This window comes from Carcharodon carcharias (assembly GCF_017639515.1).
Source record: "Carcharodon carcharias isolate sCarCar2 chromosome 39 unlocalized genomic scaffold, sCarCar2.pri SUPER_39_unloc_8, whole genome shotgun sequence".
In the NCBI taxonomy this organism is placed as follows: domain Eukaryota; kingdom Metazoa; phylum Chordata; class Chondrichthyes; order Lamniformes; family Lamnidae; genus Carcharodon; species Carcharodon carcharias.
This window is the reverse complement of record NW_024470847.1, coordinates 460,830-474,443: the sequence shown is the minus strand read 5'-3', so window position 1 is coordinate 474,443 and position 13,614 is coordinate 460,830. Positions and strand designations below refer to the sequence as shown.

Sequence of the window (13,614 nt, the reverse complement as noted above, 5' to 3'; positions counted from 1 at the left end):
CCTAACAGCGCCGTGGGTGTACCTACACCACACGCACAAAATCGTGGAACTCCCTCCCTAACAGCGCCGTGGGTGTACCTACACCACACGGACAAAATCCTGGAACTCCCTCCCTAACAGCGCCGTGGGTGTACCTACACCACAGGGACTGCAGCGGTTCAAGAAGGCAGCTCATCCCACCACCTTCCTCGAGAGGGTAATTAGGGACGGGCAATAAATCCTGGCCCACATCCCATGAACGAACACGAAAAAGGCAGTGGGTGCTCTGAGCGGCGCTGGGGGTGGGAGCGGCGGTGGAGATGTCCTTACCCCTGGGTGGTCGATGCTGTCACACTCACCACCATGATGGTGGCGTTGGTGAGGATCTGCTGAAGGTTCTCGTTATTCTTACACCGGTCCAGGTTGTTCCCGAGTTCCTTTCCAGTCAAAGAGGAGCGAAAGCTTAGAGAGGGACCAGACAAACAGCCGACCGACGCGTTATCCGATGGACACCCGGGGTTAAAAGCACCGAGTGCAGTTCTGGCCATGACGCAGACGAGTGACGGGTCATTTCTCGATGGGTTAACCCTTATCCCAAACTGCTCCACCCACCGTGATTCACTCGCAATGGTGCATGGATGCCATTTCGGGAGTCTGGCAGCCATTTCAGGCCTGGAGCCATTTTGTGGTCGGCATCCATTTTGGACCTGGCAGCCATTTTGTGGTCACCAGCCATTTTGGACCCGGCAGCCATTTTTGTGCTCACCAGCCATTTTGAGCCCGGCAGCCATTTTGTGGTCACCAGCCATTTTGGGCCCAGCAGCCATTTTGTGGTCGGCATCCATTTTGGACCTGGCAGCCATTTTGTGGTCACCAGCCATTTTGGGCCCGACAGCCATTTTTGTGCTCACCAGCCATTTTGAGCCCGGCAGCCATTTTGTGGTCACCAGCCATTTTGGTCCTGGCAGCCATTTTGTGGTCACCAGCTACTTTGGGCTCGGCAGCCATTTTGTGGTCACCAGCCATTTTGGGCCCGGCAGCCATTTTATGGTCACCAGCCATTTTGGGCCCAGCAGCAATTTTGGACCTGGCAGCCATTTTGTGGTCCGTACAACATTCGTGGCCAGATGCTGGGCTACGAGGTGGGAGCCTGGGCAGCAACTGCAGTGAGACAGCACAGTTAACGCGATAAAACAGCCCCCCCCCGGCCCCCCCCAATTGCTTCACGGAAGCGATGACCCAACGCAACCTGACACCGAGCCACAGGACAGAATCGGAGGAGCGCAGAGATCTCAGAGGGTTGTAGGAGGTTCCAGAGATAGGGAGGGAGGGGGTGAGGGAGGGATTTGAACAGGAGGGTGAGGATTGTAGGGGCTTGAGGTGGTTACAGAGATAGGGAGGGAGGGGGTGAGGGAGGGATTTGAGCAGGAGGATGAGAATTGCAGGGACTGGAGTTGGTTACAGAGATAGGGAGGGAGGGGGTGAGGGAGGGATTTGAACAGGAGGATGTGAATTGTAGGGACTGGAGGTGGTTACAGAGATACGGAGGGAGGGAGTGAGGGAGAGATTTGAACAAGAGGATGTGAATTGTAGGGGCTGGAGGAGGTTACAGAGATAGGGAGGGAGGGGGTGATGGAGGGATTTGAACAGGAGGATGAGGATTGTAGGGGCTGGAGGAGGTTACAGAGATAGGGAGGGAGGGGGTGAGGGAGGGATTTGAACAGGAGGATGAGAATTGTAGGGGCTGGAGAAGGTTACAGAGATAGGGAGGGAGGGGGTGAGGGAGGGATTTGAACAGGAGGATGAGAATTGTAGGGGCTGGAGGAGGTTACAGAGATAGGGAGGGAGGGGGTGAGGGAGGGATTTGTTGGTCATTCGAGCAGCCTTACCTTCACTGTCCGGATGTAATCGAGCGCATTGGGAACCAGTGACTCCAGCTCAGGGAATCTCTTGGAGTATTTGTCCCGGACATATTTGTGAATGATATCTGACACGGGAAGCAAGAGATACCATAAATTAAATCCGCCGTTTGGAAACATCAAACAGATAACATTCAAGGGGATGCAGTTGGAAAAGATATAGAGTTCCGGTCTCCCTGTCCCCTTCCAGTGTGGTCTAATCGAGGGATACGGAGACTGGTGCTCTGAGTGTGGTCTAACCGAGTGATACGGAGACCGAAACTGTGCACGGTGCTCTGAGTGTGGTCTAACCGAGTGATACGGAGACAGGAACTGTGCACGGTGCTCCCAGTGTGGTCTAACCGAGGGGATACGGAGACCGGAACTGTGCACGGTGCTCCGAGTGTGGTCTAACCGAGGGATAGGGAGACCGGAACTGTGCACGGTGCTCCGAGTGTGGTCTAATCGAGGGAGATACGGAGACCGGAACTGTGCACGGTGCTCCCAGTGTGGTCTGAGGGATACGGAGACTGGAACTGTGCACGGTGCTCTGAGTGTGGTCTAACCGAGGGATACGGAGACCGGAACTGTGCACGGTGCTCCGAGAGTGGTCTAACCGAGGGATACGGAGATCGGAACTGTGCACGGTGCTCCCAGTGTGGTCTTACCGAGGGATACGGAGATCGGAACTGTGCACGGTGTTCCGAGTGTGGTCTAACCGAGGGGATACAGAGACCGGAACTGTGCATGGTGCTCCGAGTGTGGTCTAACCGAGGGGGATACGGAGACCGGAACTGTGCACGGTGCTCCCAGTGTGGTCTAACCGAGGGGGATACGGAGACCAGAACTGTGCACGGTGCTCCCAGTGTGGTCTAACCGAGGGGGATACGGAGACCAGAACTGTGCACGGTGCTCCCAGTGTGGTCTAACCGAGGGGGATACGGAGACCAGAACTGTGCACACTGCTCCCAGTGTGGTCTAACCGAGGGGGATACGGAGACCAGAACTGTGCACAGTGCTGCCAGTTTGGTCTAATGAAAGATCGATACAGGCTTCACACAAATTCTTTGCTCCACAATTACACTCCTCTGGCAAGGAACAGCTCCGCTGCTTTTTGGTGTATCTCTACCCTAGCAGACACCTCTGTCCCTGTACATGAGCGCTTCTCACGTTCCTTGCACACACTCTCTCCCTCTCTGGGTGACAAACACAGGGAAACAGTAACTCACTGATCTCGTTGTCAATCTCCACCGTTAGGTTATTGGCGTCCACGATCAGCTTGTATTCGGGGTCTGACTCCACCGGCCCGGTGACTGTGGGGATGGGGAGACAGGAGGAGAGAAGGAGAAATCATTAACGTGCGATTACACACAGAGCACACAGCCCAGTAACAGAGGCCATTCAGCCCGACAGCTCCGTACTGGTGTTTCTGCTCCCACGCTCTCTTCATATCGCCCGCGTCCCCAGATCCCTCTCCGCCTTTCTGCTTCCTGTATTTATTGGGCCTCCCCTCCCGTGTATCTCTGCTACTCGCCTCGATCCCCTCCCCTGTGGGAGCGAGTCCTACATTCTCCCCACACTCGTGGGAGGTTGGGGGGCGGCAAAATCTTTCTCCTCACTTCCCCCACCTCCGAGTGGATTCTGAGGTCGCTCGCAAGTGGAAACGCCCCCCTCCGCGGTAAACACACCTCCCCCTCCGCGGTAAACACACAACCCCCCCTCCGCGGTAAACACACAACCCCCCCTCCGCGGTAAACACACAACCCCCCCTCCGCGGTAAACACACAACCCCCCCTCCGCGGTAAACACACAACACCCCCTCCGCGGTAAACACACAACACCCCCTCCGCGGTAAACCACACAACCCCCTCCGCGGTAAACACACAACACCCCCCTCCGCGGTAAACACACAACCCCCCCTCCGCGGTAAACACACAACCCCCCCTCCGCTGTAAACACACAACCCCCCCTCCGCTGTAAACACACAACCCCCCCTCCGCTGTAAACACACAACCCCCCCTCCGCTGTAAACACACAACCCCCCCCTGCAGTAAACACACAACCCCCCCTCCGCGGTAAACACAACTCCCCCCCCCTCCGCGGTAAACACAACTCCCCCCTCCGCGGTAAACACAACTCCCCCCTCCGCGGTAAACACAACTCCCCCCTCCGCGGTAAACACACCCCCTCCACGGTAAACACCCCCCCTCCACGGTAAACACCCCCCCTCCACGATAAACACCCCCCCTCCACGGTAAGTAAACACCCCCCCTCCACGGTAAACACCCCCCTCCACGGTAAACACCCCCCCCTCCACGGTAAACACCCCCCCCCTCCACGGTAAGCCAATGCAGACCACAGGACGCGTGGACCAGGGCAGCTCGTGACAGTGTTTCTGTCCATGAACAGAGTTAGAACAACATGGTCACAATTCCTGAGGCTCGCTTTCTAAGTCCACAGACATTTCATTCACTGAAGTCCGATTCTCTTGCTGCTGTAAACTCGAGTCCCCTGGAACATTAATCGGGATCCTCTGGATTACTGGTCCAGCAACTGCGCTCCCTCAGTACTGACACCGCGGAGAGTATCGGTCAGGACTGTGGAGTTCAAATCCTAGAGTATACGCATCTATGACCTGGACATCTAAGACCAATTCACGTTTCCTACCAGACAGCTCAGGGCCAGTGTGATGGAACCAGCTGCTTACCATCTGAAGACTTGCGCTGTTGGCCAATGTAGTCTCCCATTTTGGAAATAATCTCCGCAAACTGCAACAGAAAGAGAAAAATTAATAAGAGTATATACATCTTCCTCCGACAGTGCGGCACTCCCTCAGCGCTGACCCTCTGACAGTGCGGCACTCCCTCAGCGCTGACCCTCTGACAGTGCGGCACTCCCTCAGCGCTGACCCTCTGACAGTGCGGCACTCCCTCAGTTCTGACCCTCTGACAGTACGGCACTCACTCAGCGCTGACCCTCTGACTGCGCGACACTCCATCAGCACTGACCCTCCGACAGTGCGGCACTCACTCAGCACTGACCCTCTGACTGTGCGACACTCCCTCAGCGCTGACCCTCTGACAGTGCGGCACTCCCTCAGCGCTGACCCTCTGACAGTGCGGCACTCCCTCAGCGCTGACCCTCTGACAGTGCGGCACTCCCTCAGCGCTGACCCTCTGACAGTGCGGCACTCCCTCAGCGCTGACCCTCTGACAGTGCGGCACTCCCTCAGCGCTGACCCTCTGACAGTGCGGCACTCCCTCAGCGCTGACCCTCTGACAGTGCGGCACTCCCTCAGCGCTGACCCTCTGACAGTGCGGCACTCCCTCAGCGCTGACCCTCTGACAGTGCGGCACTCCCTCAGCGCTGACCCTCTGACAGTGCGGCACTCCCTCAGCGCTGACCCTCTGACAGTGCGGCACTCCCTCAGCGCTGACCCTCTGACAGTGCGGCACTCCCTCAGCGCTGACCCTCTGACAGTGCGGCACTCCCTCAGCGCTGACCCTCTGACAGTGCGGCACTCCCTCAGCGCTGACCCTCTGACAGTGCGGCACTCCCTCAGCGCTGACCCTCTGACAGTGCGGCACTCCCTCAGCGCTGACCCTCTGACCGTTTGCTGCTACCCCAGTGCTGGGGAAGGAGTCACTCACCTGCTTACTGTCTCGAAGCTTGGCGATGCTCTTCACCGAGTCCACCCCGAGGTCCAGCTGCATCTCCTCCTCGACCACGTCGATGGTCTCTTCATCTTCCTCATCGGCGAAGTCCTCGTCCTCCTCCTCTGCTGCCTCCTCCAGGTCAGCCAGAAGCTCGTCGGCCAGAGACATGGCAAAGCTGAGGGTAAAGAGTGGGGGGCCTGCCGCCGCCACCACCAGAGCATCAGGAACAGGCGTCCAGAGCGGCGCTTCCCACTGACCTTACCCAACACCATCCCAACCCCCAGCCAGGTCCGGAGATAACAGGGGCAGGGGACCAGCTGGGGAGGGAAGCGAGGGAGGGGGGGGGGGCGGGGCGGGGGAGAGAGGGAGGGAGGGAGCGGGGGAGAGTTCGGGGAGGGAGGGAGGGAGCGGGGGAGAGAGGGAGGGAGGGAGCGGGGGAGAGTGGGAGGGAGGGAGCGGGGAGGGAGGGTTCGGGGAGGGAGGGTGGGAGCGGGGGAGAGTGGGAGGGACCGGGGGAGATGGAAATTTGAGACCAGACCCTCCGCTTTCCCCCACCCTCCTCACACCCCCTCACCCTCCCCACCCTCAACCCCCCACCTCACCCTCCCCACCACCCCTCACCCTCACCCCCTTCAGCCTCACACCCTCTCACCCTCATAATCCTCACCCTCACTACCCTCAGCCCCTCACCCTCATGACCCTCAGCCCCTCACCCTCATGACCCTCAGCCCCCTCATCCTCATGCCCCTCACCCTGACCACCCTCACCCTCATGCCCCTCACCCTCACCATCCTCACCCTCATGCCCCTCAGCCCCTCACCCTCATGCCCCTCAGCCTCAGCCCCTCACCACCCTCAACCCCTCACCCTCATGCTCCTCAGCCTCATCACCCTCACCCCCTCACCCTTATGCCCCTCACCCTCATCACTCTCAGCCCCTCACCTTCATGCCCCTCAGCCTCACCACCCTCACCCTCATGGCCCTCAGCCTCACCACCCTCACCCTCATGGCCCTCAATCCCTCACCCTCACCCTCATGGCCCTCAATCCCTCGCCCTCAGCCCCTCACCCTCACCACCCTCAGCCCCTCACCCTCAGCCCCTCACCCTCAGCCCCTCACCCTCAGCCCCTCACCCTCAGTCCCTCACCCTCAGCCCCTCACCCTCAGCCCCTCACCCTCAGCCCCTCACCCTCAGCCCCTCACCCTCAGCCCCTCACCCTCACCGTCACCACCCTCACCGTCACCACCCTCACCGTCACCACCCTCAGCCCCTCACCCTCACCACTCTCAGCCCCTCACCCTCATGCCCCTCAGCCTCACCACCCTCACCCTCATGGCCCTCAATCCCTCGCCCTCACCCTCATGGCCCTCAATCCCTCACCCTCAGCCCCTCACCCTCACCACCCTCAGCCTCTCACCCTCACCACCCTCAGCCTCAGCCCCTCACCGTCACCACCCTCAGCCTCACCCTCAGCCCCTCACCCTCAGCCCCTCACCCTCACCACTCTCAGCCCCTCACCCTCATGCCCCTCAGCCTCACCACCCTCACCCTCATGGCCCTCAATCCCTCGCCCTCACCCTCATGGCCCTCAATCCCTCACCCTCAGCCCCTCACCCTCACCACCCTCAGCCTCTCACCCTCACCACCCTCACCCTCAGCCCCTCACCCTCACCCTCGCCACCCTCACCCTCGCCACCCTCACCCTCGCCACCCTCACCCTCGCCACCCTCACCCTCGCCACCCTCACCCTCGCCACCCTCACCCTCAGCCCCTCACCCTCAACCTCACCACCCTCACCCTCAACCTCACCACCCTCACCCTCAGCCCCTCACCCTCAGCCCCTCACCCTCACCACCCTCACCCTCAGCCCCTCACCCTCACCACCCTCACCCTCAGCCCCTCACCCTCAGCCCCTCACCCTCACCCTCAGCCCCTCACCCTCAACCTCACCACCCTCACCCTCAGCCCCTCACCCTCAGCCCCTCACCCTCACCACCCTCATCCTCAGCCCCTCACCCTCACCACCCTCACCCTCAACCTCACCACCCTCACCCTCAGCCTCACCCTCACCAGCCGCTGAGAGTCTGGATCAGGCTCGCTCCGGTTCCAATCGGCCTCTTGTCGCCGATGGATCGCAACCGGGGAGGCGGGGCGGCGGGTCCTGCGCCTCCTCATTGGACGGGGGAGGTGGAGGGGGCGGGGCTGGTTCCTTTCGTCACAGCCGGCGTAGCGTGCGCGGCCCCGGCGCGTCGCCATTGGCTCGACGCGAGGGGTGGTTGGGGGTGGGGGGGCGGGGGGGGCGGGATGTCGAATTACTATTGGTCGAGGGGAGCGTCAACCTGCGAAGGCGCCTGCGTGCCGGAATCCCCGCTTCCGCCCACCCCCCATTGGCTGGGCGTGGGAAACGCGCGTTCCCAATGGCCGGGGAAGCTGTCAATCAACGGCAACCGGCCCAATCGATGGCGGGAGCTCGAGGCGCTGGCGTTCGGATTGCTCAAAACGCATGTCAATCAACGCGGAGGTGCCGCCCCCCCCCCCACCAAACCGCCCCGGCTCCGCCTCCGCCTCGCGGCCGGACGACGAAACCCTCGCGCTCCGATTGGTCACCGCTGCCGTCCATCAACGCGCCAGCCATTCTCTTCCCCCCCCCTGCCGCCCCCCAACCAAAAAAAAAGTACCCACCCACCGCCGGCTCTCATTGGCCGGAAGCGGGAACGCCCACATTCTGATTGATTGGCCCGTGAATGCGGGGGGGGGGGGGGGGGGGGTGGTGGGAGGGGGGAAGCTGTCAATCAGGACGTTCTTCCGACCCGCCTTCCCCCCCCCCCCCCCCACACAACGGACACCCAACGCCTCCTGATACCCCATTGGCTGCCCTGCGAGGAAGCGCCGCCTTCCGAGTGGCTGAAGCGCCTGTCGATCGGGCGGCCCAGGCCCCGCCCCGCCCCCCCCTCCCCCATTTCCCCGCCCCCCCCCCCCCACTCATTCCGCTCGGGCGCCATTTCCTCCTCATCAGGAGGCGGTTGTCAAGGAGGTGGTGGTGGGGGAGAGACGGGCCGTGAGGCATGCTGGGAGTGAACCCCTGACGACCCCACCCTGACCCCTGATCCTGACGGTTGGCCAAAGGTGTTGCCTGTGAGGGGTCGGGAGTGACTTTTGAACCCCGATTTCGAGCCCCCGGCGCCCGGAGGGGCGGGTCGGACTCAACCCGGGGGCCGGAGCCCCACACTTGACCGCAGCGCTTGACCGAACGCCGGGGGGGGGGGGGGGTGGGGGGGAGAGAGAGACGCCAACCCGGCCAAGATGGCCGCCCGTCTGTGACCGACCCTGCCTTCCGATTGGCCGTCGGAGGAGGGGTGGGGGGGGGGGGGGGGGTTGACCGGAAACTCGTCCCCCGTTGACGCCCAGGGGAGTGCCCCCCCCCCCCCCCCCCGGGGAGGGCCTCTCTTTGGCCCGATATTTTTGTCGTCTTTGCCCCTCGTTCACCTCCACAAGAGGGGGGGGGGAGGGGGAGGGGGTTGGGGTGGGGGTGGGGGTGGGGACGCCCTCCGGCCGCCGCCCTCCGGCCGCCGCCCTCCGGTCGCCCGGGATGGCCGCGGTGGGCTTCGACGACTTCCCCGGCCCCTGCTCGGAGCTGGCCCTGCCCCCGCTCTTCGGGGGCAACATCCTGGAGAGCGAGCTGGAGCAGGAGGTGGAGTTCGCCGACGCGGGGCTGATCGAGGATGCCGGCGGCGGAGGTGGGGGACGGGAGGAGGAGGAGGAGGAGGAGGAGGAGGAGGCGGCGGCGGCGGCCGCCCAGGAGCTGCGCCGGGAGAAGTACCGGCGGAAGTACCAGGCCCTGCAGCACCGGTGCAAGGAGATGGAGTCGGTAAATCCCACCCTCCGAGGAAGCTGACGATGTGGGGGTGGGGGGGGTGGGGGGGGGGTGGGGGGTGGGGAGGGACCAAACCGATCGGAGGTGGGGAGGTGGGGGGTTGGCGGGGTGGGGGGGGGGGGGGTGGAGTTGCATTAGGACCACCAAAGGGGTTAATCCGGTCGGGTGGACGTGGGGAAGGTGGATGCGGGCGAGACCAGAATGAGGGGGCCCCCCCGAGGAGACGGGCCGCTCGCTAACGAATCCGTTTGGGAGGTTGGGAATCGAGGGGAAATCTCTTCGAGCCAGAGAGTGGGGGGGGGGGCAGGTGGAACCCACTCCCCCAGGGAGGGTCTCGAAGGGAAATCGCTAAGACATTGAAAGGAGCGGGGGTGGGGGGGGGGGCGGGGGTGGGGTGAGGGTGAAGCTGGATAAGCGCATGGGGATTTGGGGACGGGGGTGAGGGTCAGAGGGGTGTGGGCGGGGAGCTCTGTGTGTGGAGCAGAGGGACTGAAGCTGTGGGGCTGAATGGCCCATGTCTGTGCCGTAGAATTTATCCGACTGCGCTTTGAAGTGGGGTACCCAGGCTATGGCGATCGTCCACAGCCACGATGTGCTCCACTGTTTAAACACACGCTTTCTCTTTTCCCGTCTGCTCCTATTCAGGTCAATGAAATGCTGCTCAATAGACTGGAATACGTCAGGAAGATAACACAGAGATTCAAGAAAGAACGAAGGTCAGTGATCCCTGGGTTAGAGAGAGAGAGAGAGAGAGAGGGGAAATCAGCCAGGGTCCCTGCTCCTGATCACTGTGCTAGGATTTGAGCTCCATAATCCAGGCCGACACTCTTCCCCGGTGCCAGTACTGAGGGAGTGCTGCACTGTCAGAGGGTCAGTACTGAGTGAGTGCTGCACTGTCAGAGGGTCAGTACTGAGGGAGTGCCGCACTGTCAGAGTGTCAGTACTGAGGGAGTGCTGCTCTGTGAGAGGGTCAGTACTGAGGGAGTGCTGCACTGTCAGAGGGTCAGTACTGAGGGAGTGCTGCACTGTCAGAGGGTCAGTACTGAGGGAGTGCTGCACTGTCAGAGGGTCAGTACTGAGGGAGTGCTGCACTGTCAGAGGGTCAGTACTGAGGGAGTGCCGCACTGTCAGAGTGTCAGTACTGAGGGAGTGCCGCACTGTCAGAGGGTCAGTACTGAGGGAGTGCTGCACTGTCAGAGGGTCAGTACTGAGGGAGTGCTGCACTGTCAGAGGGTCAGTACTGAGGGAGTGCTGCACTGTCGGAGGGTCAGTACTGAGGGAGTGCTGCATTGTGAGAGGGTCAGTACTGAGGGAGTGCTGCACTGTCAGAGGGTCAGTACTGAGGGAGTGCTGCACTGTCAGAGGGTCAGTACTGAGGGAGTGCTGCACTGTCAGAGGGTCAGTACTGAGGGAGTGCTGCACTGTCAGAGGGTCAGTACTGAGGGAGTGCCGCACTGTCAGAGGGTCAGTACTGAGGGAGTGCTGCACTGTCAGAGGGTCAGTACTGAGGGAGTGCTGCACTGTCGGAGGGTCAGTACTGAGGGAGTGCCGCACTGTCAGAGGGTCAGTACTGAGGGAGTGCTGCACTGTCAGAGTGTCAGTACTGAGGGAGTGCTGCACTGTCAGAGGGTCAGTACTGAGGGAGTGCTGCACTGTCAGAGGGTCAGTACTGAGGGAGTGCTGCACTGTCAGAGGGTCAGAACTGAGGGAGTGCTGCACTGTCAAAGGGTCAGTACTGAGGGAGTGCTGCACTGTCAGAGGCTCAGTGCTGAGGGAGTGCTGCACTGTCAGAGGGGCAGTACTGAGGGAGTGCTGCACTGTCAGAGGTTCAGTACTGAGGAAGTGCTTCACTGTCAGAGGGTCAGTACTGAGGGAGTGCTGCACTGTCAGAGGGTCAGTACTGAGGGAGTGCTGCACTGTCAGAGGGTCTGTACTGAGGGAGTGCTGCACTGTCAGAGGGTCAGTACTGAGGGAGTGCTGCACTGTCAGATGGTCAGTACTGAGGGAGTGCTGCACTGTCAGAGGGTCAGTACTGAGGGAGTGCTGCACTGTCAGAGGGTCAGTACTGAGGGAGTGCTGCACTGTCAGAGGGTCAGTACTGAGGGAGTGCCGCACTGTCAGATTGTCAGTACTGAGGGAGTGCCGCACTGTCAGAGGGTCAGTACTGAGGGAGTGCTGCACTGTCAGAGGGTCAGTACTGAGTGAGTGCTGCACTGTCAGAGGGTCAGTACTGAGGGAGTGCCGCACTGTCAGAGTGTCAGTACTGAGGGAGTGCTGCATTGTGAGAGGGTCAGTACTAAGGGAGTCCTGCACTGTCATAGAGTCAGTTCAGAGGTAGTGCTTCACTGTCAGAGGGTCAGTACTGAGTGAGCGCTGCACTGTCAGAGGGTCAGTACTGAAGGAGTTCCGCACTGTCAGAGTGTCAGTACTGAGGGAGTGCTGCATTGTGAGAGGGTCAGTACTGAGGGAGTGCTGCACTGTCAGAGGGTCAGTACTGAGGGAGTGCTGCACTGTCAGAGGGTCAGTACTGAGTGAGTGCTGCACTGTCAGAGGGTCAGTACTGAGGGAGTGCTGCACTGTCAGAGGGTCAGTACTGAGGGAGTGCCGCACTGTCAGAGGGTCAGTACTGAGGGAGTGCTGCACTGTCAGAGGGTCAGTACTGAGGGAGTGCTGCACTGTCGGAGGGTCAGTACTGAGGGAGTGCCGCACTGTCAGAGGGTCAGTACTGAGGGAGTCCTGCACTGTCAGAGTGTCAGTACTGAGGGAGTGCTGCACTGTCAGAAGCTCAGTACTGAGGGAGTGCCGCACTGTCAGAGGGTCAGTACTGAGGGAGTGCTGCACTGTCAGAGGGTCACTACTGAGGGAGTGCTGCATTGTCAGGGGGTCAGTACTGAGGGAGTGCTGCACTGTCAGAGGGTCAGTACTGAGGGAGTGCCGCACTGTCAGAGGGTCAGTACAGAGGGAGTGCCGCACTGTCAGAGGGTCAGTACTGAGGGAGTGCCGCACTGTCAGAGGGTCAGTACTGAGGGAGTGCCGCACTGTCAGAGGGTCAGTACTGAGGGAGTGCCGCACTATCAGAGGGTCAGTACTGAGGGAGTGCCGCACTGTCGGAGGGTCAGTACTGAGGGAGTGCTGCACTGTCAGAGGGTCAGTACTGAGGGAGTGCCGCACTGTCAGAGGGTCAGTACTGAGTGAGTGCTGCACTGTCAGAGGGTCAGTACTGAGGGAGTGCCGCACTGTCAGAGTGTCAGTACTGAGGGAGTGCTGCATTGTGAGAGGGTCAGTACTGAGGGAGTGCTGCACTGTCAGAGGGTCAGTACTGAGGGAGTGCTGCACTGTCAGAGGGTCAGTACTGAGGGAGTGCTGCACTGTCAGAGGGTCAGTACTGAGGGAGTGCCGCACTGTCAGAGGGTCAGTACTGAGGGAGTGCTGAACTGTCAGAGGGTCAGTACTGAGGGAGTGCTGCACTGTCAGAGGGTCAGTACAGAGGCAGTGCTGCACTGTCAGAGGGTCAGTACTGAGGGAGTGCCGCACTGTCGGAGGGTCAGTACTGACGGAGTGCCGCACTGTCAGAGGGTCAGCACTGAGGGAGTGCTGCACTGTCAGAGGGTCAGTACTGAGGGAGTGACGCACTGTCAGAGGGTCAGTGCTGAGGGAGTGCTGCACTGTCAGATGGTCAGTACTGAGGGAGTGCTGCACTGTCAGAGGGTCAGTACTGAGGGAGTGCTGCACTGTCAGAGTGTCAGTACTGAGGGAGTGCTGCACTGTCGGAGGGAGATGTATATACTCTCGGATTTGAGCTCCATAATCCAGGCCGACACTCCCCCTGGTGCTAGTGCTGGTTTGATTGGTCCCAGCTCAGATGCTAATATTTACTGTTCTGTTCTGATAGGTTCTTGATGAAGTGCTTGGACTCTCACGGGGACAGCTACAGAACGGCCCAGCTCACTATCCTGCTGGAGGTAACTGGTTGCAGCCGATCAGGATGTCCTGTTGTATTCCCACTCCGGACACCCACCTTCCTCTGCATCATCCCCACCTCCAAATCCTGTGGCCCCTTTCATTCATTATGAGCGGAAGAAATGCGAGCATCAGGCGGCCATTCTTGTGCCTCTTGAGCCTGTTCCCCCCACCACCCATTCAACACCATCACCTCTGATCCTCTGCCCCGATCCCACTCTCCCGCTCTCCCCCTTCAACTCCCTC

At 60.8% G+C, this 13,614-nt stretch overlaps 2 protein-coding genes across 4 annotated transcripts in view; one reads left to right on the top strand and one right to left on the bottom strand.

Annotated features, from left to right (window-relative positions):
* Positions 1-305: 305 nt before the first annotated feature.
* LOC121275003 (U4/U6 small nuclear ribonucleoprotein Prp31-like) lies at positions 306-7,728 on the bottom strand. Of its 3 annotated transcripts, none has more exons than XM_041182397.1 (6): positions 7,605-7,728; positions 5,528-5,730; positions 4,585-4,645; positions 3,107-3,190; positions 1,869-1,966; positions 306-416 (listed from the first exon to the last, which is right to left on the bottom strand). In XM_041182397.1, the coding sequence occupies exons 2-6, from the start codon at positions 5,699-5,701 to the stop codon at positions 306-308; spliced, it is 528 nt and encodes a 175-aa protein (XP_041038331.1). In that variant the 5' UTR covers positions 5,702-5,730; positions 7,605-7,728. The 3 variants fall into 3 exon arrangements, with proteins under 3 accessions (XP_041038331.1, XP_041038329.1, XP_041038330.1); XM_041182395.1 differs by having other exon boundaries at positions 7,599-7,713; XM_041182396.1 differs by having other exon boundaries at positions 7,587-7,687.
* A 1,349-nt stretch (positions 7,729-9,077) lies between these two features.
* The window catches only part of tfpt (TCF3 (E2A) fusion partner), a 9,988-nt gene continuing 5,451 nt past the window's right edge, over positions 9,078-13,614 (top strand). Inside the window, exons 1-3 of the mRNA XM_041182393.1 lie at positions 9,078-9,402; positions 10,054-10,124; positions 13,301-13,370. Coding sequence (XP_041038327.1) covers positions 9,124-9,402; positions 10,054-10,124; positions 13,301-13,370 — 420 coding nt within the window. The 5' untranslated portion in view covers positions 9,078-9,123. The remainder of the gene's footprint in view (positions 9,403-10,053; positions 10,125-13,300; positions 13,371-13,614) is intronic.

Excerpts from the sequence above, each read along its gene's own strand:
- LOC121275003 (XM_041182397.1), bottom strand. The coding sequence starts at position 5,701 with ATGTCTCTGGCCGACGAGCTTCTGGCTGACCTGGAGGAGGCAGCAGAG. Across the intron at positions 4,646-5,527 it reads AGCTTCGAGACAGTAAGCAG|TTTGCGGAGATTATTTCCAA; the intron begins GTGAGTGACTCC and ends TTTCTGTTGCAG. Across the intron at positions 417-1,868 it reads ATTACATCCGGACAGTGAAG|GAACTCGGGAACAACCTGGA; the intron begins GTAAGGCTGCTC and ends TTGACTGGAAAG.